The sequence below is a fragment of the Mobula hypostoma genome, chromosome 3, assembly GCF_963921235.1.
Source record: "Mobula hypostoma chromosome 3, sMobHyp1.1, whole genome shotgun sequence".
NCBI lineage: Eukaryota > Metazoa > Chordata > Chondrichthyes > Myliobatiformes > Myliobatidae > Mobula > Mobula hypostoma.
The window spans coordinates 192,519,932-192,546,710 of NC_086099.1; the positions used below are offsets into that span (position 1 = coordinate 192,519,932).

At 41.8% G+C, this 26,779-nt stretch overlaps 1 protein-coding gene across 6 annotated transcripts in view; it reads left to right on the forward strand.

The window, feature by feature from the left end:
• The window catches only part of jcada (junctional cadherin 5 associated a), a 200,657-nt gene extending 173,948 nt beyond the window's left edge, over positions 1 to 26,709 (forward strand). For all 6 annotated transcript variants that reach the window (XM_063044304.1, XM_063044300.1, XM_063044307.1 and 3 more), the window contains one exon: positions 22,574 to 26,709. In XM_063044304.1, the coding sequence (XP_062900374.1) occupies positions 22,574 to 22,608 (35 nt within the window). In that variant the 3' untranslated portion in view covers positions 22,609 to 26,709. The remainder of the gene's footprint in view (positions 1 to 22,573) is intronic.
• Positions 26,710 to 26,779: the final 70 nt, after the last annotated feature.

Sequence of the window (26,779 nt, forward strand, 5' to 3'; positions counted from 1 at the left end):
AGAGTGGCCGAGGCTGACAGGAGACTGATAGAGGTTTATAAAATTATCAGAGACAATGATAGAGTAGACAGAAATGAAATTAGGCTTATTATCACTGATATACATCATGAAGTTTTGTTGCTTTGTGGCAGAAGTACAGTGCAAGACATAAATCTTACTGTAAGTTGTGCAAAACAGGAATAGTGACATAATGTTCATGGACTGTTCAAAAACCGGATGGCAGAGGGGAAGAAGCTGTTCCTAAAATGTTGAGTGTAGGTCTTTATACCCCTGTACCCCCTCCCCAATGGTATTACCACAAAGGGGGCATGTTCCAGATGGTGATGGTCCTTAACGATGGATATCACATACTTGAGGTACTGTGTCTTGAACCCATGAACTCATTATTTACTTTTTCCCATTAATTATTAATTTATAATAATTCTATGCCTTGTGCTGCCACAAAATAACAAATTTCATGACATCAGGCAGGGATAATTATTCTGATTCTGACAGCCGGTATCTTTTTCCAGGGATTGAAATGTCCAATTCCAGAGGGCCTGGATTTAATATGAGAGGGGCAAAGTTCAGTGGAGATGTGCGGGGCAAGTTATTTTACACAGAGTGGTGGGTTCCTGTAATGTGATGCCAGGGCTATTAGTGGAGCAAATACAGTAGATGTGTTCTCGAGGCTCTTTGATAGGCACATGAATGTACAGAAAATGGAAGGATATAGACATTGCAAACAAGAAAAAAATCTGCAGATGCTTGAAATCCAAACAACACACACAAAATGCTAGGGGAACTCAGCGGGCCAGGCAGCATCTATGGAAAGGAGTACAGTCGACGTTTTGGGCCAAGACCCTTCAGCAGGATTTTTTTTTCTCACCAGTCCTGCCAGAGGGTCTCGGCCCGAAACGTTGACTGTACTTTTTTCTGTAGATGCCGCCTGGCCCGCTGAGTTCCTCCAGCATTTTGTGCGTTTGCTTGGATATAGACATTGTGTAGGCAGAAAGGATTAGATGAATTGGGCATTTGATTACTGATTTAAGGGCCGGTTCCTGTGCTATACTGTTCTATATTCGAAGCAGATTCCAGTGCCCAAGCATCAACAATACCCCCCTCCCACCACCCATGACATGAATGCTCCTCAACCGATTGAGTTCTTCTAACAGATTGTTTGTGCCTCCATCTTGCGGTGTCAGCAGTCTGCGGTGTGTCCAGTGAAATCTGAGGTGGAGTCAGAGAAAACATTGGACTGTATTGGGCTGGAGTGGATCCCACCACAGAGGGAGATTGCACTTCAGTTCAACAGAGCACTGGATAGAGGAGTGTTGCTTACTATACTGACCTTCTTAGTAAGGAAGGAAAATGGAGAAAGTTTACCATACTAGTTCATGGAATGGCTGGGTTGAATTTAAGACACAAGAGACTCTGCAGATGCTCAAAATCCAGAGTAGCACGCAAAATGCTGGAGGAACTCAATTTCACTACCCTTCTACATCCAAGAGTTGGCTACTGAGATATGGACAGCAACTGGATCCCAGGTAGTGCATGTTAGGCAGCATCTATGGAGAGGATCTATCATTTCTGATGAAAGGTCTCAGCTTGAAATGTCGACTGTTTATTCCTCTCCAATAGATGCTGTCTGACCTGAGCTCCTCCAGCATTTTGTGTGAGCTGAATTTAAGAAAAGATTGGACCAGGGCTAGGCTGGTATCCACTGGAATTTTGAGCAGGGAGGGGGGAACTTGATTGTCATTTAATAAGAGGTCTCAACAGGATGTATCCTCATGAGACCTTATAGGAGCCACTGTTCAAAGCTTAAAAAGTCACCTACTTAAGGTAGAGATGAGCACATTTTTCCCCTCAAAGTTTCTGGACTTTTAGAACTCTCCACTTCCAAAGGTGCTGAGAAGTAGGGACTTTGAATATTTTTAAGACAGAGTTAGATGGATTTTAATAAGCAGGAGTGTGAAACATTACCAGAAAATGCAGAGTTAAGGTTATAATCAGAGCAGGTGTGATTTTTATTCATTGATTATATATCACTGAACAAGGCTAATTTCACTACCCTTTTACATCCAAGAGTTGGCTAGTGAGATACGGACAGCAACTGGACCCCAGGTAGTGCAGTGTAGAAATCTCACCCCGGAAAAGCTTCAGATGGACTTTGACAGAATTCCTTGTCTTCTGTCACAACTGTGGGGCATTTTAATTTTTGTTTTCTCTGACATTCAATTGAAGTAAGTAAGTAAAAAGACTATGACTTAAAAATTTGTATTAAAAAGTTTATTTAAAAACTCACAATACTCTTAGAAAGGACATTGAGTTAAAGTAAGATAATTAGAAAAGTAACTGGATCTCCCAGCCACCTCCTAATCCACAGGCCTAGAAAGCACATCGCAATCAGATGCGATGTTTGATCTGATATAGGACTCACAGACAATTGTTCAGCATACTGTATACTCAGTAGACGAGGCTTTGTCATTGACTCCATAGGGTGCCCAGTGGCAGATCCAGTGCCTTATGGCATCAGATGGTCACGGACTTCTTGCTTTCACAGTGTCTGCCTGGAAGTAATACATTTCCTAACACCTGAATGTCAGTCATTTTGATCAGAACTGTTGTCTCTGCCCAGCAAGAATCTCCCCAAGATCTTTTAATGTACCCCTTGAAGGAGGAGAATTAGGGAAATGGGCAAAGGACAATAGGGGAGAAATTCACACGACCTGCCGAGGGGGTACAGCTCCCAATAGTCGGCAATGAAATTCAGGAATGCATGAGAAGCAAAGGAACATAAATCTTATGGTCCCTGGATGATAAAATATAGTGTGTATGAACTCGGTGACATACTGTACAGCACAGAAACAGGCCCTTTGGCCCATTGTGTCCATGCTGACCTGTTGCCCATCTACGCTAATCCCATTTGTCTGACTTACAATGGTATCATTCTGTACCTTCTCTATTTGAGAGACTAAATGCCTCCTAAACCTAATAATTGGATCTGATTCCACCACTTCCTCTGACAGCACTTCCCAGATATCAATCTCTGCTTTGTAAAAATAAATCTTGTACTTCACATCCTCTATAAAATTCCTCCCTCTCACCTTAAATCTATGCTTTCTTGTTTTTGCTACCCTACTTTTAGCTGGCTGCATGTGGTTAGAATCATATTTCAGAATAAGCTAGTGGTGGCAGTGAGGAAAGCCTGAGTATTAAAGGATCCTTTGACTTCACATTCTCAGTCACAGAAGTGCTGCCTTCTGCCATTTTCACCTGAATTGATATTACTTATTTAATAATAAATTCTGGCTGCGCTTACCAGAAGCAGAGATCATCCTAATCTCTGCTACAGCCGTTCAAAGCCCCTGTGAATTCAGCAGATTGCTCAAAAGCATTTGCCATGTCATTTTGCTGGAGTAGTCCATAATTCAGAAGGGAGAGAAGCTTTGATCAGTCCCTTGCCTCTCTGTACCATCTGTGTGCCTTCTCCTAAAGTGCTCTGAAGCTAGTTATGAACATTTAAGTGTTTTAGTTATTGTTGCAGCTCTTTATCTAGGAATGTACGTTTTCTAAGAATACATGTGAATTCACAGTGATAGTATGTACATGACACGAGCTTCCAATGTAACTTGATTTAAAGGCCCATTGTCATATGCAGAAGTAACAAAGTGGACCAGCAGCCCAAGGTTAGTGAGTTCACGTCTCAATCCTGTAAAATCAGTAAGATCTGTAAAATCAGGCTGTGTGAATATATAGAGCAATTTTGGAAGACATCCATGAGCATCTTCTGAATTGTTTTAAATCCCAACTGATCTCAGTCCTATAAAAGATGGTTGATTCCTAAAGTCCATCCTCATGAGAATTGTCAAACTGCATGTCCTAGCATTGGTCATAATATTTTTGACTGGGTTTTGTCAATGAGTAGTACAGCAGGGGCTAATTTTGATTTGTTTAACCAGGCTTTCCACTTTGCACAGCAGCAAGTAAATACTTTCCTAGTTGGCGACACAGATGGATAATTTGGATTCATAAACATAGATGCTGGAAATCCAGAGTAACACACACAAAGTGCTGGAGTAACTCAGCACGTCAGGCAGCGTCTATGGAGAGGAATAAAGACCCAACATTTCCGGCTGAGGCCCAGAAATTGCAATTGTACAAGACAGCAGTCTTGATGAAGGGTCTTGGCCCAAGATGTTAGCTCTTTATTGCAGATACAGTGGGGTCTTGTAAGAGCCTCTTAGATAGGTACATGGAGCTTAGAAAAATAGAGGACTACGCGCTAGGGTAATCCTAGGCAGTTTGTAGAGTAGGTTACATAGCTGGCACAACATTGTGGGCCAAAGGGCTTGTAATGTGTTGTAAATTTCTATGTTCGATGTTTATTCCTCTCCATAGATGCTGCCTGACCAGCTGAGTTCCTGCAGCATTTTGCTTGTGTTACTCTGGATAAACTGAATTATTGTGTTTGAAGCATTGTTTTCTTCATTCACAATTTTGACACTTCTGGGATAATATATACCTCACTAACTGCCCTTGAAAGGGAGTGTTAAAGAGCCATCTTGAACTGCTGTAGATCATGCAATGTGATGAAGATGCTATTGTATAGCTAGTTCTAGTGATCTTACCCAGCAAAGACAAGAGCTCTTAACTGTAACACTAATTGTAAAACAGCCTTGTCTACAAGTTGTAGAACAGAAAAACTTAAGAGTAAAAAAGGATATGGTTCTCTCAAAGTGGTGTTGCAGGTAGACAGGGTGGTGAAGGAAGTGTTTGGCAGGCTAGCCTCCAGCAATGGGCAGTGAGTAGAGAAGTTGGGATGTTAGTTTGCAATTGTATTTGACATTGGTGCATTTAGAATATTCTCCTCTGTTTCAGCAACTCTCCTACAGAAAAGATGCCATTAGGCTGGAAAGAGTGCAGAGGAGAGCTATGAAGGAGTTGCTGGGGCATGAGGGACCAAGTTGCAGAGACAGGTTGAGCATTTTTTTTTTATCGAGACACAGCATGGAGTAGGCCCTTCGGGCCCTTTGAGCCGTCCCGCCCAGAAATCCCACGATTTAATCCGAGCTTAATCATGGAGCGATTTACAATGCCCAATTAACCTACCAATCAATACATCTTTGGACCGTGGGAGGAAACCGGAGCACCCGGAGGAAACCAAGGTGGTCACAGGGAGAATGTACAAACTGCTTACAGGCTGTGGCAGGATCTGAACTCGGGTCACTGGCACGGTAGAGCATTGTGCTAACGACTACGTTACCGCATAACTTTACTCATTGGCACATAACAGAATGATGGGTGATCGTAAATCATGAGTGGCATAGATAGGACCTGCCAGCAGAAGTCGTGGAACGGGTTTGATTCCAACGTTTGGATAAGAAGGGTATGGTCCAGGTGCAGGTTGTTGAGGCTAGGCAGATTAATAGTTTGGCATGAACTAAATGGGCTGAAGGGCCTGTTTCTGTGCTGTAGTGTTCAATGATCCTATAACTTTTTCTCCCAGAGGGTGGTCTGTACATGGAATGAGCTGCTGGAGGAGATGGTTGAGACCAGTTCATTGACAACATTTAAAAGGCATTTGATTATGTATATGGGTAGGAAAGGTACAGAGGGATATGGGCTAAACTAGGCATATGGGATGAGCTCAGATTGGAGTTTTGATTGTCCTGGATCAGTTGGGCTGAAGGGCTTATTAGATGCTATGTTACTCTAACTAATCCATTGTTCATAATGTTGCCATTTATTGTCCATCCCCAATTTCCCACTGGAAGGTGACCTAATGAACTGCCTTCTTAAGTCTCTGTAGTCCTGCTGGTGAAGGTGCTCCTAGAGCATTGTTGGGGAGGGAACTCCAGGACTGAACACAACACCAAATAGGAGCACACTATGTTCCTCCAGTAAGTCATTGGTAATGGTGAGAATGAACATTAGCATTGATGGATGAGGTACCTATCAAATAAGATCTTTGGTTCTAAACAGTGAACTTGAAGTGTACAATTTCTTGAGTGCTGTTGGGCATGCACTTATAGAATGCAGAAATGTACATCACAGAATAGCCATGATGAGCGCGATGCCAATTTAGATGAATTCCAAACAATCTACTGGAGGAACTCAGTGAGTTGAACAGCTTCAGAGGGAGGAAAGAAATTATCAATGTTTTGTTTTAAAACCCTCCATCACAACCTCTTGATTCCAGAATCTGCAGTCTCTGGTATCCCCACTAAACTAATCCCATCTACGTGCACATGGTCTGTATCCCTTCATTTACTGCCTATTCATGTACTTGTTAAATTGCCTTTGAAGTGCTACTTCTTAATCTGCTTCCACCACTTCGCCTGGTTGTACATTCCAGCAGGCTACCAATCTGTCTAAAAATAACTTGTCTTGTAAATCTTGAAACTTGCCCCCACTCAAAGTTGAAAGTTCAAAGAAAATGTATTATCAATGCACACAATGTGCTATATATGTCACAATATACTACCCTGAGATTCATTTCCTCGCGGCTATTCACAGTAAATATAAAGAAACACCATAAAATCTGCATACAAAGATGGACAAACAACCCACACAAAATGCTGGTGGAACGCAGCAGGTCAGGCATGATAGATGCTGCCTGACCTGCTTTCCACCAGCATTTTGTGTGTGTTGCTTGAATTTCGAGCATCTGCAGATTTCCTCGTGTTTGCGTGGACAAACAACCAATGTGCCAAAGATGACAAACTGCAAATACCAAAAAGAAAAACAAAATAATCAATAAATATTGAGAACATGAGTTGTAAAGTGCTTAAAAGTGAGCCAACAGGTAGTGAAACCAGTTCAGTGTTAGCGTGAGTGAAGTTATCCACTCTGGTTCAGGGGCCTGTTGGTTGAGGGGTAGTAACTGTTCCTGAACCTGGTGGTGTGGCACGTAAGGCCCCTGTACCTCCTTCCTGATGATAGCAGTCAGAGAGATTATGGCCTGGATGGTAGGGGTTTTTGATGATGAATGCTGCTTTCTGTGACAGTGCTCTTTGTAGATGTGCTCAATGGTGGGGAGAGCTTTTCCTGTGATGGACTGGGCTGTATCCACTATCTTTTGTAGGATTTTCCATTCAAGGGCATTGGTGTTTCTATACCAGGCTGTGATGCAGCCAGTCAGTATATTCTCCACTATGTATCTATAGAAGGTTTTCAAAGTTTTAGATGAAATTGTCAATTCTTCACAAACTTCAGAAATGATCATGTTGAAGTTAAAGTTACTGCCCTCTACACTTCTAATCCCCGTTGAGGACTGGCTCATGGACTTCCAGTTTCCTCCTGGTTGTAGTCAATGATCAGCTCTTTGGTTTGCTGATGTTGAGTGAGAGATTGTTGTTGTGGCACCATTCAGCCCGATTTCCAATCGCTGAGGTTATGGGTCTGCTTTGGCAGCTCCAGGTTTCAAGCCTATCGACTCACTTTCATTCTGAATGCTTTTATTGTGCAAGATTTGTGTGTTTTTTTCCTCTTTCTCTCTGTGCTTTGGGTGTTGGTCTCTTTTTTAAAATTGGTTTCTTTCATGTTTCTTGTTTTATGGCTGTAAGCAGTTGAATCTCAAGGTTGTATAGTTTATACATACTTTGATAATAAATGTCCTCTGAACTTTGAATGACAGTGGTGTCATCAGCAAACTCAAATATGGCATTGGAGCTGTGACTAGCTTCACAGTCATAAGCACAAAGCAAGTATATCAGGGGACTAAACTCACAGCCTTGTGGTGCACCTGTGCTGATGCTGATTGTAAAGGGGATAATGTTGCCAATCCAAACTAACTGGGGTCTGCAAGTGAGGAAATCAGAGATCCAGTTGCACAAGAAGGTTTTGAGGTCTAGGTCTTGGCCCACTTAACTGAAAGCTATGCACTGTAATATTTGTTATTTCTACCCTGGGGGAAAAACTCTGGCTATCAACCCTGTCTCTGCCTCTCATCATTTTATTTATGCCAAACAGGTCACCCTCAGCCTCCAATGCTTCTGAGAAGACAATCCCAGGTTGTCCAACTTCTTCTATACATACTATATACAACCTTGAGATTCATCTTCTTGCAGGCAGCCACAAAACAAAGAACACAATAGAGCCTATTTTTTAAAAAATACAAACACAACAAAGCCCATCGAACACCCAATGTGCAGAGAAAAAGAACAGACCATGCAAACAATAAAAAGGTAGACAAATAACAGACAGAACGCGAACCACAGAGACCATCACAGCTACAAAGTCAGCTCAGTGCTGAGGCGAGTAACACTTGTGGAGTAATGAGCTGAGCACCAGTTCATCCTTCATTCTTGGCCTTGATACCTTGATTTTAATAATCTAACTCGACACTTAAATCAGCCAACCGTTGGTTCACTTTCTGCTCTCGGGCTCAGGCCCTGCCCTTTCAATCTGGTCCCAAATCCACTCCAGCCATGGCCAAATATTGGTTCATTTTCTGCTCGCGGGCTCAGGCCCTGCCACTTCAATCTGGTCCCAAATCCACTCCAGCCATGGCCACTGCTGCAGTACCTGCATTCCTGATGGTCCAGATGCTGGATCCTTCAGGATACCACAAAAAAATGCCAAGTCGTACAAACGGTTCAAAAGAAGGTAAATTGCATGCTGTGGATTGCAGTGATTGTAGTCCAGAAAAAGTGTAATAAATAGAACAGTTAGTGGTCTTGTTTGCTGCCTGTAAACCGTCAATGTGACTCGTCAGCACCATCTTCACATTCTCATCCAAATCATTATGTAACTGGTGAACAAAAATTGCTCAAATGGATCACAGTGGCATATTACCAGTCTCATGCCTCTCCAGTCAGCAGAACACCCTTCCTACCATCAAGGTGATTTTGTATTCACTTAGCTAGCTCACCCTGGATCCCATACAATCTAATTTTACAGACTAGCTCTCCTTGTAGGACCTTATTATAGGCCTTGCCAGTGTCCCTCTAGACAATGTTCACTGCCCTGCCTCATTAATCCCTTTGATTACCTCTTCAAAAATCTCTGGACAGATTTGAGAGCTATGGTTTCTTGTTTGTACATGCAGAGTCATGCTAACTAACCCCAATTCAAACTTGCCAATGCTGCTAGATCCCCTCCTGTATTTGCCAACCTTGTCAGGGCTAAAGTTTTGCAGCGGTCATCTGCGTGTGTCCTGTAGCACAGATATTGAGACTCAGTCTGACTTTGACCTCGCCCAGGGATAGTCCAAACAGAAGATGGAAAAGGTCTCTCCACAGAATGCTCATATCTCAGTGATGAGATCCTTGGAAAACCTAAATCTGTGAGTATGTTATTCATCAGAGATACCTAGCTGGGGGTCTGTTGGAGTTGTATCTTTGCTGGTGGACTCTGCTTTTCCTCCTGCTCTATTGTCCCCATTCCAACACGTCATCAGCCTTGGCCGTACCAATTCCTGTAGTAATGGTATGCAGCCAGCAGTGTTGCCACTGATGCTTGCATGGAATGGGCATTGCAATAGTTCAATGTAAAAGAAGTGTGCAATCTGTCAAATATCTCTATACTCGGGAAGATGTTTGAAGAGTCTGCAGTCATCTCTGAAGGTACCGGTCAGTTTCCTGACATCAGCAATGTGTCTCTTTTTTTAAAATCTGGGAAAGCGTGTAATGTGGTGTGTCCCCAGTTCTACGGCGCTGTTGCATGAGGATCATCAAAGTCAAAGTAAATTTATTGCCAACATGTACCACCTTGCTCTCAATGATGGATGCCACTGGTTTTGAGGCATCACCTATTGAAGATGTCCTCGTTGCAAGGGAGGCTAGAGCCCATAATGTAGCTGGTTGAGTTTGCAACTATCTGCAGCTTTTTCTGATCCTGTGCAGTGGCTCCTCCATATCAGACGGTGACGCAACCAGAAAGAATGCAGCACTAAGTTATTAATAAAGTCCCCTGATATGTGACATTGAGCTTCGGAGTCCTTGAAAGAGAATCTGTAGGTTGTGGGATCAATTCAGAGTTGAGGTGAGTGAAGTTATCCACACCGGTTCAGGAGCCTGATGTCTGTACAGTAATAACTGTTCCTGAATCTGGTGGTGGGCGACCTAAGGCTTCTGTGCCTCTTTCCAGTGGTAGTAGTGAGAAGGCCTGGATGGGAAGGTCCTTGATGAGTGCTGCTTCCTTGTGACAGTGCTCCTTGTCAATGTGATCAATGCTGGGGAGGGCTTTTCCTATGATTGACTGGGCTATATCCACCAATTTTTGCAGACTTTCCCATTCCTGGGCATTAATGTTTTCATAACTGGCCATGAGACATAGTGCACAGCTTTCTGCTCCAATGAAATTGGAACAAATGGAAAGCTTACTCTATCTGAATAATTATGTCAGATGACGTGTGCCCAACATGGGGGAGCCATCAGGCTCACTATTAGGAATACAGCACTGAAGTGCTCAGCCCAGTTTTGTGTCTGGTGCACTTTCACCCAGAAATGATCTTCAATGTAATCTGTTCCAGAAGAGGGAAACTGAATCGCACAGTGCCAGGAAAAAGCAGGAGCTTCTATTTCTAGACAGATATTTCTTAAAAGCCTGTGAAAGGCTGATTTTTACTAAAGAGGTCCCCAGGTACATTTTGCAGTCCTTTCTATTATTTCGTGGAAATTCTAATTTTGCCAAGCACTTGTTTTCCTTAAAAGTGTGACCACCACTTCTACATCAGCGCTGGCATTGTAGCACCAACAAAGCTGCCACTTTGAGGCCAGTCTTGCTTTGTGTACCTGTCTTTCCCAATAAGACCTCATTGATATTTACCTAGAGTTCAACAGATAATCTTCTATATGAGTATTCTCTTTCCCAAACAATCCGATGACCCACTACTTGAAGAAATCTAATGACACTACTTATTTTGGCAGGAGTTTTAATTTATGAGTTGTGCACTATAGACACTCTCATCAAAACGACTGCTTTAATTTGCAATATGATGATATTCACAAAACTATGTGGACACCATGCTGGACTTTGGATATTCAACAAGTGCATTGCTACATAATGTAGCAAGCTGTGTAGGTTTTTTAATTGCTTGTGCCAATCGATCCACTAAGGTGTCCATTTCATGTAACATTTTAAATACCTTTATGGTTTTTGACCCAACGCCTTTCTAGAGAACATTTAATATTTCTGTGCCAGGATGTCAAGTAGAACCCTGTAAACCAGCTCAGCTTCAGAGTGATGTGCCTGATGTTTTAACGTCCTTTATTTTGGAATAACAGCTTGTCATGTGCCGTAGGGTACTTAAGGTTCAAAGTTTGTGCCTCAAAGTTCAGCTGGTGACACTGAGGGTAATTCCACTTTATTTAGCATGAAACGTAGCATGCAAGTGACTAAGCATTTGTCAATTCCTCATTGGTTGGCTGCTTTGTTTTCCCAGTGTAGATGGGTATTAGATTAGATTATGAGAACACTCAGTCCTCGTTTATTGTCATTTAGAAATGCATGCATGGATTAAGAAATGATACAATTTTTCTTCCAGAGTGATGTCACAGAAAAACAGGACAAACCAGACTAAAACTGACAGAACCACATAATTGTAACATACAATCACAGCAGTGCAAAGCAATACCATAATTTGATAAAGAATAGACCATGGGCACAGTAAAAATAGTCTCAAAGTCCCGAGTCAATCGAATCCTGAGTCCCCGATAGCAGGTGCCAAATGGAGAAACTCCCTGCCATAAACCTCCAGGCACCGACAACTGCTGATGCATTGGAAGCACCCGACCACAGCCGACACTGAGTCCGTCTGTCCGAAAACTTGGACCCTCCGACCAGCCCCTCTGATACAGCCTCCCGAGTGTCATCCTCTGCCGAACGCCTTCGATCTCGCCCGGCGGCCAAAACAAGCAAAGCCGAGGATTCGGGGCCTTCTCCTCTGGAGATTCTGGACTACACAGTAACCGGCAGTGAAACGGGCATTTCAGAAGTTTCTCCAGATGTTCCTCTGTACTCTCACATCTGTCTCTATCAAATCAGAATTGTGCATGGTCCCCTACTTGACAAATAATAGACATCACCACCGAAGTGGCCACATGCACTGCATCGTGCCGCCCTCTTCTCCTCCTCCTAAGGAGGAGTATTAGGAGAATTTGTGGGAGGGGTAGTGAATGGGAATGCAGGAGAAATGTCAGATAGGTGTTTGTTGGTTGGTGTTGGGCTAGTGGGCTGAAGGGCCTATTTCTATGCTATATTACTCTGTAATGGAGCCTAAGATGAAGAGTTTGTGATGGACAGGACATTTTTATATTTATCTCTAATTAAAGGGCAGGAGCCCAGATATTCTCGTGTTTGCCATTTCAACCTCTGTTCCTTTCAAAACTTCCTAAAGTTGCTGCTAGCTGCCTTTAATTTTTTTTTAGCTTCTCCATAACATGTGACGTGGGAACTCAAGCTTGCAATATTTGTTTTCCTACAACAGAACATGGTGTCATTCTGTGTGTATCCAGTGGAGGGCAGCTGATTATGGAGTTACCACAGCTTTGGAAACCAAATCACAGGGAAGCTGCAAGCAGGACTGCTGCTGGCAGCAATGATCCGACACACAAAGAGCAAAGCAGTGAATTTACAAAGGATGTAGTTTCTCTCAACATCACTTTGTACTCAATTCCACATTCAGCAATGTGACCCTCGTCCTAACCTTAAGGCAATGACTCATGGTGGGTTTGGGATGGGATTCTGTGAGATCTTCTCAGAGATGTCTGTGTGTTTAACAACAGTCTCCCGACTCATAGTTAGAAATAATAATCAGACTGGTTCTCAAACAGATTGCATGCATGCCCACTTAATAAATAAAACAAATAGACTGACGACTAATATTCTTCTGAATGAATCAATAACAACAATTACATTAAAACAGGCTGGGAAATGAGAGCTTTTCCTTGCACTGGAGGAACAAATCATACTGCAAAGAGATGAAACCTTAATAGCAATGCAAATGATAAAATCATGATTTATTTTAGATGAAGAACTTACTCCCAAAATGTTTGCAATTCAATTTCTGGTCCTCTTTCCAACATGTAGTCCCAGTTCATCTCCAAAGCTGTGTTGGCTGTTAACACAAACGAAGCATTTCCCTGTATGTTTTGATGTGCATGTGACAAATAAACCTGAATCTGAATGCCAGAGGCTGGTAGGTTCTATTAATCTGTTCTACGGACCCCACTGTGCAGGGCAGCGGTGGATGGTGTTACCAGAGAGCCACATTCAACCAGTATATCCTGGGCTGAACCTCCAGTCCAGCATTTCTGTCAAATAATATAGAATAATTTTCTGTAATATAAGGCAGATGGTTAAAGATACTGGTGATGAAGGTGGCATCTTTTGTTTGAAACCTTCAGTCACAACCCTTTTGCCCACTCAGATATGCCACAACAATTTAAGGTTAACAAATACTCATGGCTTCCTGTCTAACATCCTTCCTATGACCTAGACCGTCCAAGACAAAGGGCATTATCTTGCCAGGAAACAGTTGCTCATACTTATGAGCTTCATGTTGGGATAGAGGAAACAGCACTGTCAGTGTTTATTCCTTGCTACCCTGCCTTTCTCCAAGCTCATGATCCCCATGCTCCATGGTGGCCTTCCCATTTCCCAAACAGCTCCTGATGCTCTGTGGAGAAGTCGTTGCTCTTCCCTGCCACTGATCTTTATAGAAGTTTATAAACTTATGAGAGGCATTGATAGACAGCGAGTACCTTTTTCCCCCCAGAGTCAAAATGTCTACCACTAGAGGTCATGCATTTAGAGTGAGCGGCGTAAAGTTCAAAGGAGACATGGGGTAGGTTTCTTTACACGGAGTGATGGGTTGCTGGTATGCATTGCCAGTGATAGTGATGGAGGCAGATGTTATAGAGGCATTTAAAAGTTTCACAGTTAGGTACATGAATATGCAGAGAATGGAGGGATATGGGCCTTGTGCACACAGAAGGGATTAGAGCAACACGCACAAAATGCTGGGGGAACTCAGCAGGCCAGACAGCATCTATGGAAAAGAGTAAACAGTCAATGTTTCGGGCCGAGACCCTTCACCAGAACTATTAGGCCCTTCATCGGCCTTAAATGTCAACTGTTACTCTTTTGCATGGATACTGCCTGACCTGCTGAGATCCTCCAGTGTTTCATGTGTGTTGCTTGGACTTCCAGCACCTGCAGATTCTCTCTTGTTTGAGAAGGGATTAGATGTGATGATCATGATGAGTTCAGCCCAGCATTGTGGACCAAAGGGCCTATTCCTGTTCTGTGCTGTTCTGCGTTCTGTGATCTCGCCCTCTGAACTCGTATTCCACCCCCAACCTGAGCATTACCCTCAATGTAGGTGACGTACCGGTTAGCGTAACACTTTATAGTACCAGCGTCAAGAGTTCAATTCCTGCCACTGTCTCTGAGGAGCTTGTACGTTCTTCCTGTCACCATATTTAGTTTTTTCTAGTTGTGCCGGTTTCCTACGACATTCCAAAAGACGTATCAGTTAGTAAGAAATTGGCATGCTATGTTGGCGCTGGAAGCATAGGGACACTTGCAAACTGCACGTAATCCAGTCCTGCACTGTATTGATCATTGACACAAATGAAATCTTTCACTGTATCTTTCAATGTGCATGTGACAAGTAAAGCTAATCTTTATTCTTTAAATCTTTAACTCTTCTCCCTCTACCTATCCCTCCTCTGCCCAAAATCGTTCCCCACCCTGAGCCCTCCTTCCCATTGCCACCGTCTGACCTCATGTCTGGCCCCAGGTCCAAACCCTGCTGGTGCTGAGTGGTAGGTCCTCAGCAGAGGTTTCGTCTTCATACCACGTGACAGTCTGCTGCTTATTTTGCGGGAAAGAGGTTTCACACTAGTTACTGACTGAAAACCTCTGCTAGCCATACTGGGTGTGAAATCTACCATTGCACTCCTGAGGCAGGGAAAGCCACACTACTCTGTTCAAGAAGGCAGGTTCATCACCACCTTCTCAAGGGCAACTAGGGATGGGCAATAAATACTAGCTTAGCTGGTGACGCCCACATCCCATAAATGAATAAATTTTTTTTTAAACTGTCGCTATACTTATGACATCGTGGATCAAGCAGGAAAACTAGTATCCTGTTAAGGAGCCACACTAGCATTTAGAAATAGATCTTTAATGTGATGCAGGTGGATGAGATTTCTCTAATGGACAACTATACAAAGGCCCCAGATTTGAAGGTGCAAATGAATGGGAGCCATACAGTATTGAAATGGGCCCTTCAGCCCAACTCATCCATGCTAACAAGATTCCCTTCTTCACTTGTCCTGTCTGCTTGTATTTCCTTCTAAACCTTACCTATCCATGTACCAGTCCAAGTACCTTTTAAAGGTTGTTAATATACCTTTCTCAACCACCTCCTGTGGCAGCTCATTCCATACGCTGTACTAAACAATTTCTGGGTGAAAAAGTTGCCCCTCAGGTTTCTGTTAAATCTCTCCCCGTCACCTTAAACCTATGCCCTCGAGTTGTTGATTCCCCATCCGCAGGAAAAAGTCTGTGAGTATTCACCCGATCTATGCCCCTCTCTGTTTTATACACCTTTGTAAGATCATCCCTCATTCTCCTGCACTCTAATGAGACCTATCCTGCTCTGACGCCCTCTAAATCTTAGTCCTTTGAGTCTCAGCAGCATCCTCATAAATCTCCTCTGCATTTTTTCCATTGTAATCGCATCTTTCTTATGGCAGAAACTGAACATAATATTCTAAAGGCAGCCTCACCGCCATCTTGTACAACTGCAACATAATATCCTAACTTCTATACCCAGTGCCCTGACTGATGAAAGCCAGCAGCCCAAAGCCTTTCTTCACTGCCTCCTATCTCTCTGTGACACTATTTTCAAGGAACCATGTACTCAGTCCTCCAGTTTTACAACACTACTCGGGGCTTACCATTGACAGTAACTGTTCAACTGTGATTTGTCTTCCCAGATTGCAAAACCTTGCACTTATCCAAATTAACTTCCCACAACCAGCAAATCAAGAATCTCCTTTAATTTTTGCTGACCCTCTTCACTGCCCACTATTTCACCTATTTTAGCGTTATATGCAAACTTGCCCACCCTGTACATTCTCATCCAAGTCATTGATAATAGATAACAAATAACAATGGGCCTAATGCCGACCCCTGAAGCACACACTAGTCATGGGTCTCCAGTCTGAAATGCAACCTTCTACCCTCTGCTTCCTACCATTAAGTCAATATGTATCCAATTAGCTAGATCTCCCGAGATTCCAGGTTTATTGTCTACCAGATAACACTGAAACAATGCATCAGAGATCATAATCAAAATCAGGTTTAATATCACTGGCAAATGTCATGAGATTTGTTAACTTAGTGGCAACAAACAAATGAAATACATGATAATATAGGAGAAAAATAAGTAAATCAATTACAGTAAGTGTAGATATATGTATTAAATTAAAAATAATGCAAAACAGAAATAAAAAAGTGAGGTAGCGTTCATGGGTTCAATGTCCATTCAGGAATCAGATGACAGAGGGAAAGAAGCTGATCCTGAATTGCTGAGTGTGTGCCTTCAGGTTTCTGTACCTCTTTCCTGATGGTAACAAAGAGAAGAGGGCATGTCCTGGGTGATGGGGATTCCTTTTTGAGACACCGCTCCTTGAAGATGTCTTGGATACTATGGAGGCTAGTACCCAAGATGGAGCTGACTAATTTTACAACTTTCTGTAGCTTTCAATCCTGTGCAGTAGCCCTTCGACCCCCACCCCCATACCAGACAGTGTTGCAACCTGTCTGAAAACTCTCCACTGTACATTTGTAGTTTTCAAGTGTCTTGGGTGACAAGTCAAATTTCCTCAAACTCCAAATGAAATATAGCCGCTGTCTTGCCTTTTTTATAGTTGCATTGATATATAGATAGTTTGACGTCAGTGGTGGGTAAATTGATGGAAAGTATTCTTAGACATGGTATATATAATTATCTGGTTAGACAGGGTCTGATTAGGAACAGTCAACATGGATTTGTGTGTGGAATATTTGACAAATCTTATTGAATTTTTTGAAGAGGTTACTAGGAAAGTTGACGAGAGTAAAGCGGTGGATGTTGTCTATATAGACTTCAGTAAGGCCTTTGACAAGGTTCCACACGGGAGGTTAGTTAGGAAGGTTCAATCATTAGGCACTAATATTAAAGTAGTAAAATGGATTCAGCAGTGGCTGAATGGGAGACGCCAGAGAGTAGTGGTGGATAACTGTTTGTCAGATTGGAGGCCGGTGTCTAGTGGTGTGCCTCAGGGATCTGTACTGGGTCCAATGTTGTTTGTCATATATATTAATGATCTGGATGATGGGGTGGTAAATTGGATTAGTAAGTATGCATATAATACTAAGATAGGTGGAGTTGTGGATAATGAAGTAGGTTTTCAAAGCTTGCAGAGAGATTTAGGCCAGTTAGAAGAGTGGGCTGAAAGATGGCAAATGGAGTTTAATGCTGATAAATGTGAGGTGCTGCATTTTGGTAGGACTAATCAGAATAGGACATACATGGTAAGTGGTAGGGCATTGAAGAATGCTGTAGAACAGAGGGATCTAGGAATAATGGTGCATAGTTCCCTGAAGGTGGAATCTCATGGATAGGGTGGTGAAGAAAGCTTTTGGTATGCTGGCCTTTATAAATCAGAACATTGAGTATAGGAGTTGGGATGTAATGTTGAAATTGTTCAAGGCATTGGTAAGGCCAAATTTGGAGTATTGTGTACAGTTCTGGTCACCGAATTATAGGAAAGATGTCAATAAAACTGAGAGAGTACAGAGGAGGTTTACTAAAATGTTGCCTGGGTTTCATCTCCTAAGTTACAGAGAAAGGTTGAACAAGTTAGGTCTTTATTCTTTGGAGCATAGAAGGTTGAGGGGTGACTTGATAGAGGTGTTTAAAATTACGAGGGGGATTGATAGAGTTGACATGGATAGGCTTTTTCCATTGAGAGTGGGGGAGATTCAAACAAGAGGACATGAGTTGAGAGTTAAAGGGCAAAAATTTAGGGGTAACATGAGGGGGAACTTCTTTCCTCAGAGAGTGGTAGCTGTGTGGAACGAGCTTCCAGCAGAAGTGGTTGAGGCAGGTTCAATGTTGTCATTTAAAGTTAAATTGGATAGGTATATGGACAGGAAAGGAATGGAGGGTTATGGGCTGAGTGCAGGTCGGTGGAACTAGGTGAGAGTAAGAGTTCGGCACGGACTGGAAGGGCCGAGATGGCCTGTTTCCTTGCTGTAATTGTTATATGGTTATATTTGGACCAGGTTAGACCCTCAGAGATCTTGACACTCCAGAACTAGAACTTGTTCACACTCTCCACTTCTGATCCCTCTGTGAGGATTGATTCATGATCCTCCCTCCTACCCTCAATGAAGTCCACAATCAGCTCTTTGGCCTTACTGAAATTGAGAGCAAGGTTTTTGCTGCGACGCCACTCAACCAGCTGGTATATCTTGCTCCTGTAGCCCTCTCGTCTCCATTTGGGATTCTGCCAACCATGGTTATATCATCAGCAAATTTATAAATAGCATTTGAGCTATGCCTCGCCACAGTCATGGGTATATAGAGAGTAGAGCTGTGGGCTAAGCACACATTCCTAAGGTGCACCAGTGTTGATGATAATGTGTTATTGTCTACCAGCCAATGTTGGGTTACTAGGGGACAAAGCTAGCCCACAAGAGTGGCAGGAAAGGATCACAGGCAAACTCAGTGCACAACAATTGAGCAAACCTGAAGGCAATGGACACACGATTTTCTATCTGCCTGGCATGGAAGACCAAGCCACACAATGTACAAAGCATCTGAACTTTTCAATATACCTTCTGATGTGGACGAAGCTGACAAGATTGTTACAGATGATTTAATATTGACTATTATAATAATGAATCAGAAGGGCTTGTTACATTGCTATATATAAATAAATCAGATCAAATAAATAAACAGAGCAACAAAAAAGGAATAATTAAGTAGTGTTTGTGGATTCATGAGCTGTTCAGAAATCTAATGGCAGAGGGAAAGAAGCTGTTCCTGAATCATTGAGTGTGGACCCTCAGGTTCCTGTACTTTCTCCCTGATGGTGGTAACGAGAAGGAGAAGTGTTGTGGGTGGTGAGATCCTTAGTGGTAGATGATATTTTCTTGAGCCAATGCCTCTTGAAGATGTCCTTGACGGTGGGGAGGCTTGTGCCCGTAATGGAGCTGGCTGAGTTTACAATGCTCTGCCACCTCTTGTTTTCCTCTGCGTTAGAGCGTCCATACCAGGATGCTGATTATAGAGAGTAACAGTTTCTTTGAGACATTGGTTTGTGTGCTCCGAAGGAATGCCATTTTGTTTGGCTGCATTCACATGTATGGTTGAGTGACAATTAAACTTGAACTTTAAGAATTATGTCATGTGACTGAGGTGTAACAGCGTTCACACTAAGTTCCTGGGTGGTATTCTGAGACGAGTCACAGACTAAAGATGACTTAATTCACTTTGAGCTTGTTGTCTCTTGTATATTTGTCTACACGCTCTGCCAGTGGATCTTGTTGGAATCCAGAGAATGCACTCCACCTTGAGGTTTTGAAGGCACTAAATAGAAGCCAGTCATTCTCCAGACTTGTCCTGGTGTTTTCTTCCCATCCATTGAGTTTCCTGGTATTACCCCTGACCCTGGTTTTAATCATAACAACACACCAGTCGTTGATAGAAACTGGAAACTGATTCATTAGTAAGTTTCTTGAGCAATACTAGACAGTTTTCATAACACAGCCATCTTAAAGCATGCCATAGCAGTGTATTTTTCCTCAATATGTGTGTAATTACAAATAATACTGATTAGATCCATGAAATGATCTCATTGGGCCCAGTCATGTAAGACACTTGCCAAGATCCCAGACCTGTATCTCATTAGTTCAAAACAGTTACAGAGTTATTTTCCTTATGTTTTTATTTCAATTCTTGGCTTTCCCTTGGTACACGAAGGCAAAGAAAGTCTCCCCAAGCAAAACAGCTGTTTGATTTCTAAGCTGAAGTCAACCACCTTATCGCCACAGGCCCCGAGGTATCGCCAGGTTGCATCTTCGCTTGTGATTGTTTCGTGCAGCGAGCTAGCTCACCCGAAGCAGTGCGTGTTATTAAACTGAGCTCTGGTGCATGTCCAGGCGGCCTCCAGAGTGTCAGAGCATGAATACTGCAACTGGAGCAAGTTCAGTCCTTTGCACACACTGACCAAAACAGAGCAACAGGCAACACAGGCAGTGGGTCCAAGCACTGATCCTGCCTAAAAAATGCTGATCTCATATTTTACCATTTATTCTTTCACAAAAGGAGGCCATTTGCCTATCTAGCCCATTCAACTCTCAGGCAAGGTCACCAAATCATTCCCACTCTTACGTCTCAGTAACCGTTTCTCATCCACTTGTCCGTCAACTCCATCCTGAATCTATTATCACCCTTCTGAGGAGTAATTAACCAATCTGTTTTTCATCCTTTGGGGAGTGGGAGAAACCCAGGTAACCTTTGGAAAGACCAGATGAGATCTATCCCAGACTGCTATGGTAGACAACGGAGGAGCTTGCAAGAGCCCTGACAGATTTTAGCATCTTTGTTGGCCACTGATGAAGTACTAGAGGACTAACGTTCTTGTGTATACTTACTTAAGAGAAGGGATAAGCCTGGTAATGGTAGACTTTCACTGGTGGTGGAGAAATCATTGGAGAAAATTCTAAGGGACAGGATTTGTGTACATTTGGAAAGACAGTGACTGATTATGGATAGTCAGCATGGCTTTGTGAGGGGGAAATCCTGTCTCACTAAGTTGATTGAGTTTTTTTGAGAAGGTTGTCAAGAAGATTGATGAGGGTAAGAAATAGATGATGTCTATCTGGAATTTAGACAAGATCTCCCTTGGTAGGTTGGTCTGAAAGGTTGACGAATGAGGGGTCAAAGGCAAATTGGTTAATTGGATCTAAAATTGGCTTGATGGGAGGTCAATGACGGTGGTGGAAAACTATATTTTCTGATTGGAAGTCTGTGACTAGGAGTGTAGCAGGGATCACTGCTGGGAGCTTTGCTGTTTGTGATTATATATTAATGACTTGGATGTGAATGTAGGAGGAATGATTAGTAAGTTTGCAGACAACATGTAGGTTGGTGGATTTGAAGATGATGAGGAAGATTGTTTGAAGGTCTGGCAAGATAGTTGGATATAATATGGCAGATGGAATTTAATCCTGACAAGTGGAAGGTGATGTATTTTGTGAAGTCAAATATCGGTAGGACATACACTCAGTGGCCATTTGATTAAGTACAGGAGTGAATCCGATATGGTCTTCTGCTGCTGTAGCCCATCGTCTTCAAGGTTCGACATGTGGAGCATTCGGAGATGCCTTTCTGCACACCACTGTTGTAACACATGGTTATTTGAATTGTCGCCTTCCCGTCAGCTTGGACCAATCTGGCCATTCTCGTCTGACCTCTCTCATTAACAAGTACTGCCGTTTACTGGAATTTTTTTGTTTTTCGCACCATTTTGTGTAAACTCTAGAGACTGCTGTGTGTGAAAATCCCAGAGGTCAGCAGGTTCTGAGATACTCAAATCATCTGGCACCAAAAATCACTCCATCGTCAAAGTCACTTAGTTCACATTTCCTCCTCATTCTGATGTGTGGTCTGAACAACAAATGAATCCCGTGACCCTGTCTGCATTTTGTTACTGCCATATGACTATCTGATTAGATATTTGCATTAATGAGCAAGTGTATAAGTGTATCTAATAAAGTGGCCACTGAGTGACCTTCTATTGATTCAACCCTTAACCTCCAGGGATTATATGCCCAGAACAGCAGAAGACCACAAATAAACACTCAGTGGCCACTTTATTAGGTACAGGAAGTATGCAATAAAGTGGCCAATGAATGTATATACAGTACACAGACTAAAAGAGACATAGAAAGAGCAAGTAGTCAAAATCTTTTGCCCATAGTAGGGATACTAAAAAGAAGAGGGCATAGTTTCAAAATGAGAGGTAGGAAATTTAAATGAGATCTTAGTGATAGTTTATTTTTGCATTGAGAGTTGATATCTGGAAAACACTGTTGAAATCCAAATGCCATAGTATTTAGGAAGCATTCAGACACCTCATAGGCAAGGTGAAGAAGGATATGGATCTAATGCAAGAAAATAGCTTTGGTGTTGATGTGCTAAAAGGAATGGCGAGTGATTTCTGAGCTGTACATCTCTTTGACTCTATAAGCCAGTAAGAGAAAGTTCAAGTGACTGATGCTTCTTACTGATCCTTAAGTTGTTTAAGGAAACCTAATATGCAGTCTTGGGTAGAAGGAGCAAATTCTGTACAGCCACTACAGGTCAGGATCGAACCTCAATCACGGGGCGACCTGTTGAGCCACTGTGCCACTTAATGCCATTTCACATTTATGCAACTGCCCATCCTGCTTTCACGAAATGCTTTAACACATTGGGTTGCACATGCCGAGTTATGAGCAGATCTGCAGCTGTAAGAATTTTGTGTGAAGCAGATGTGTGTGCAGTTTTCTTAAGTCTCACATGCTTCCTGTTTTCCAGATGCTTATGATCCCAGCAAGGTTGAGACGGTGTGAAAAAGGAGCAGGCAAGAGCAAGAAGCAGTCAGGACAATGTTGTGGATATTACACTGTGTCGTTCACAAGTCTGCCTTTCATCAAGTGCAAACATCTGGAACACCTTCCACATGTACGTTTATATTAACAAATACATTGATAAAATGCTGTGTCACTGCCAGGAAGAAATTAACTGTAAACTTTCTCTTCAATATCACAACCCAGCACATAAACACACAGTATAAATCCACCGATAACTTGGCACATGACCCACCTGCTGTGAGTCCACCAGGCAGAAGATGCAGGAAGTGACGAGAGGCCACGTTGGTTCAGTAAGAGGTGATCGGCTGAAGTTGTGGTTGAGGCAGAATGAAGGCTCTCAAACGTGTGATGCCTGATCTGGAAACGCTAACACTGGACACCTGAAACGAAGGAACATGCTACCCACAAGTTACCTGAAGAGCACAAGTTTTTTTTTAAATCCGGTCTTCTACTTTGAGGTTCTATGAACTGGACTTTATATCAACAATCAGCAATATTACACTCAAAGTATTGTGTTGGATTTGCTTTCTCTCTGGTAGAGGCATTTGAACATGCACAAATCAGCATTTAGTTTTATCTGATTATGTGAAGGAAATGGATCTTCCCATCTACTGGAACTCTGAATCTGGATTTGTAATATTGGTCCAATTAAGAATGGACTGGTTCTTAATGGGTTTATGACAGATCCAAGTTTCTGCGTAACATTAGAAGATTAACACACTTAGACTTCAAGTACATGCCTGGACAGCTGTAGGGAGTATACTGGCAAAAGAAGAGTGTGTACAGAAGTTACAGGGATTTGGGATCTATAATTCAGAAAGCATTCAGCAACATTAGGTCTGCTATCCTATCTTCTTTTGGATAACAGAGTTCATTTGTTCATCAATTATTTTCCAAAGCTAGATATGTTGCACTAGCCGCAGATATTCCTGGATTCCATGGTCCCACTAGTGGGGACAAGTTCCAACCCTGCACTCCAATGTGCCTGGGATCCCTCTTGGATAGCGGGAATGAGATAGGCACAGTGTCCCACTAAGGGAAACTCATGAATGGCAGTTAGAAATTAAACAATTGGCACAAAGTTACAACTGGAAAAGACAAAGGAATACAGCACATGGTGAGTGATTTCAGTTTGAACTCACTTGTACAGGGCATTAAAGATCAGTCAATTCCTGTAGCAACACTTGGCAAAGCAGATCACGTGGCATTCTTCAATAGCACTGTTCTGTCTGCAGTTGGGAAATGACAAGTAGATTGAACACCTTCCCCCAGTCTCACTCCAATCTCCCGTCTTCACTGCCAGTCCTATGAGACTCCCGATTTCCACTCACCAGAAAAAACAAGGAAATTCAAATGTCCAGTTGCAGCTAATCAGAGTTCTCCCCCATTTTCCATTCCCCAATGTGCAGTTCACACTGGAACACATGGCCATCGGTACACACTGGTCATTGCCCATTAATTAACTCAGACGGTCGGTGTGGACGAGCTGTCAAAGGGCATGTTTCCATCTTTCTCCATGACCTTCACTCTAACCGAAGATCAGTTCTTATCTTGCAGAATTCGCAATAGAGACTTAGGCACGCAAATTAATACTGGTCATTAATCAGGAAATTAGCATAACAGAAAAGATGTGCTCATTTACATTTTGTAAAGTATATACTTCTGCTCAATGTTAATTTAAATATTTCTGACCTGTGGTGATTGTCTGCCTACTGGGAATTTTACAATCAGTGCACCCAAAGTTTTGTAAGCACCAATTGTTCGCTGTCGATCTTAACAGTAAACTTTACAGTGATGGATGATTCTGTGTGAATCTCACATCAGCCGCTGCCATCCAGCGTCATTACACAGCTGAGATTGTATATCCAGCCTTTTCATTGCAGGAAATAATGGGCAATACAGAAAATGGTATTACTCAGACCATTCAACCCAATCTTGAAGATTGCTGATTTTAATATAGCTGAGAAATGCTATAAGATCACTTGACAACACCACCTTGCAATTCTATAGCATTTTTTAACATACATTGGGCTATACGCGAAGGACATGCTAGTGCCTTTCTGAATTACTATACATTAATGAAGAAATGGCCTCAAAGATTTTGCTTTATATAAAATGTGTATATTTATTTTAATGTATACAGTATTACTAGATTAGAACTAACAACAGGATTATTAAATATCTGGTATTTTGATTATTCATCAGCCTCTCCTCATCCTCAGCGTAGTGAGAAATTGCCAATAAATGCTGGCCTTTCTTGCAAAGGTCACATCCTAAGAAGGAATAGAACGAATGTTAAATTCTATAATGTCTACATAAAATTCCGCCAATGGTCCTTGTGTTTGCACGTAATTTACTTACCAGAGTGGATTTTATAAAAGCTGCCAGGGAGTGAGTGCAAAGGAAATTGCCTTGTCCTTATATCATGCCAATGAACCAGATCTTGTAATCCTGCTGTTTTTAATGGAAAAGCACAAATAAATAGTGTTTACATTCTGACAGAGTGCCATGAAGTATACGTATATAAAATCTTGATATTGGATATTTATCAGTCAGTTATCTGTTTATGAAAGGGCACAGAGTCCTCTTAACGTTTCCATAGGATCAACATTACAGTATTCTAAGCTTGAGTAACTTGTACCAATCACAAAACGCAATTAATTCTAATGCAGATGCCTGCTTCCTCTAGACAACATATTTGTTATTTTTCTGACATTTAATGGAATAACACTTCTGAAAGAACAATTTATGTTATACGTTTAAACTTTAAATGTCATGCTAGTTTGAGGTCAGCTTTCTTTCTGAGCCTATGGCTCACAGGCACTCTAAAGTTAATCAAAATTGACAGCAAGGCAAGTAGGCTTTCAGGTGACTTAATATATAGAGATAAATTGTATAGTTTAATGCATATCTTTGTATATAGTATGTATATTGGAAGCATATGAAGTGATGGTTAATAGAAGTTGAATTATATCCAATGACAAAAAGACTTCCAAAATAAAAATTGATATAAATTCCTTGTACTTTGATTGGTTGTCTCAGGTCCCAGATTCCATTTCAGGGAAGTCACTTTCACAGGAATCCAGAAGTGAAACTATAGATGGATCTAGATAATTATTTATTTACTAGAAAATCTTATAAAGTGAAGGTTCCTGTTCATCAAAGGCCAGTGTATTCACAGATTATAGTTTCGCCTGCAGGTGCTAATCCACTTTAGGAAGTGTTGCACTTAATCGAACACACTCTAAACTTAAATGACTATATATTCTCATTAATTGAGAGCGTGTTAATGCTCTCAATTTATCATCTCAAATTGCACCTCACCACCACCACCACACTGATAATCTGGAGATAATTCAACCCTATCTTATATAGCAAAAAATGCTGTACAGGCGCACTTCAACTCTAAGGAGGTAAAATCTGCAATTGTGCCACAGATTTTGTTTACTATAATTGGAATGGACAAATATAATCATCTCTATACTTTGCTAGGATCCTGGTGACAATACTGGGAATGAAATACTAGCTTGTGCAAAAATCCAGATTGTTATACAAAATGCCAAATACAATGTAGGAGCGAGACCGGAAACGTATGTTTCATAGAATAGTCCTCTTCTCTCATCAAATGAAATTCAGCTACACGTTATCCGTGGCATGGGTCTGAAAGAGGTGCTGGATTATTGTCATTGCTTCCGGTGATATTATTTGCACAGCAAAGATTAGGTCTCCTTATGAATGCTTCATGGAGATGATGTTAATATTAGTAGACAAGTGGTCTAAAGAAATTAAACTGCAGTGTTTGTGTTGAGTAGAAGATGCATACAAGTATCTCAGAAAAACTCACATATCTTAGAAGCTTTTCCATTTTTTTTTGAAAATAAAAACAGTTATTTTTTAAACCAAGGTATGTATTTGTATAGAAGCCAAGATCTGTGGAGGAAAGCAAGAGGGAATTTCCTTGTTTTCCCCTAAGATCTGAAATTAACTTCTATTTATCAGCTCAGTGTAAATACTAATTCACAGGCTGCAATGTATCTTCACTGGTGTATATTATTCTAGGTTATCCCTAAATAAAATATATGCATGAAACTTCTTTTAAATACTACTCTTGTCGTATGTTACCAAATTTCCTCCTACTTTTTTTTGTTTG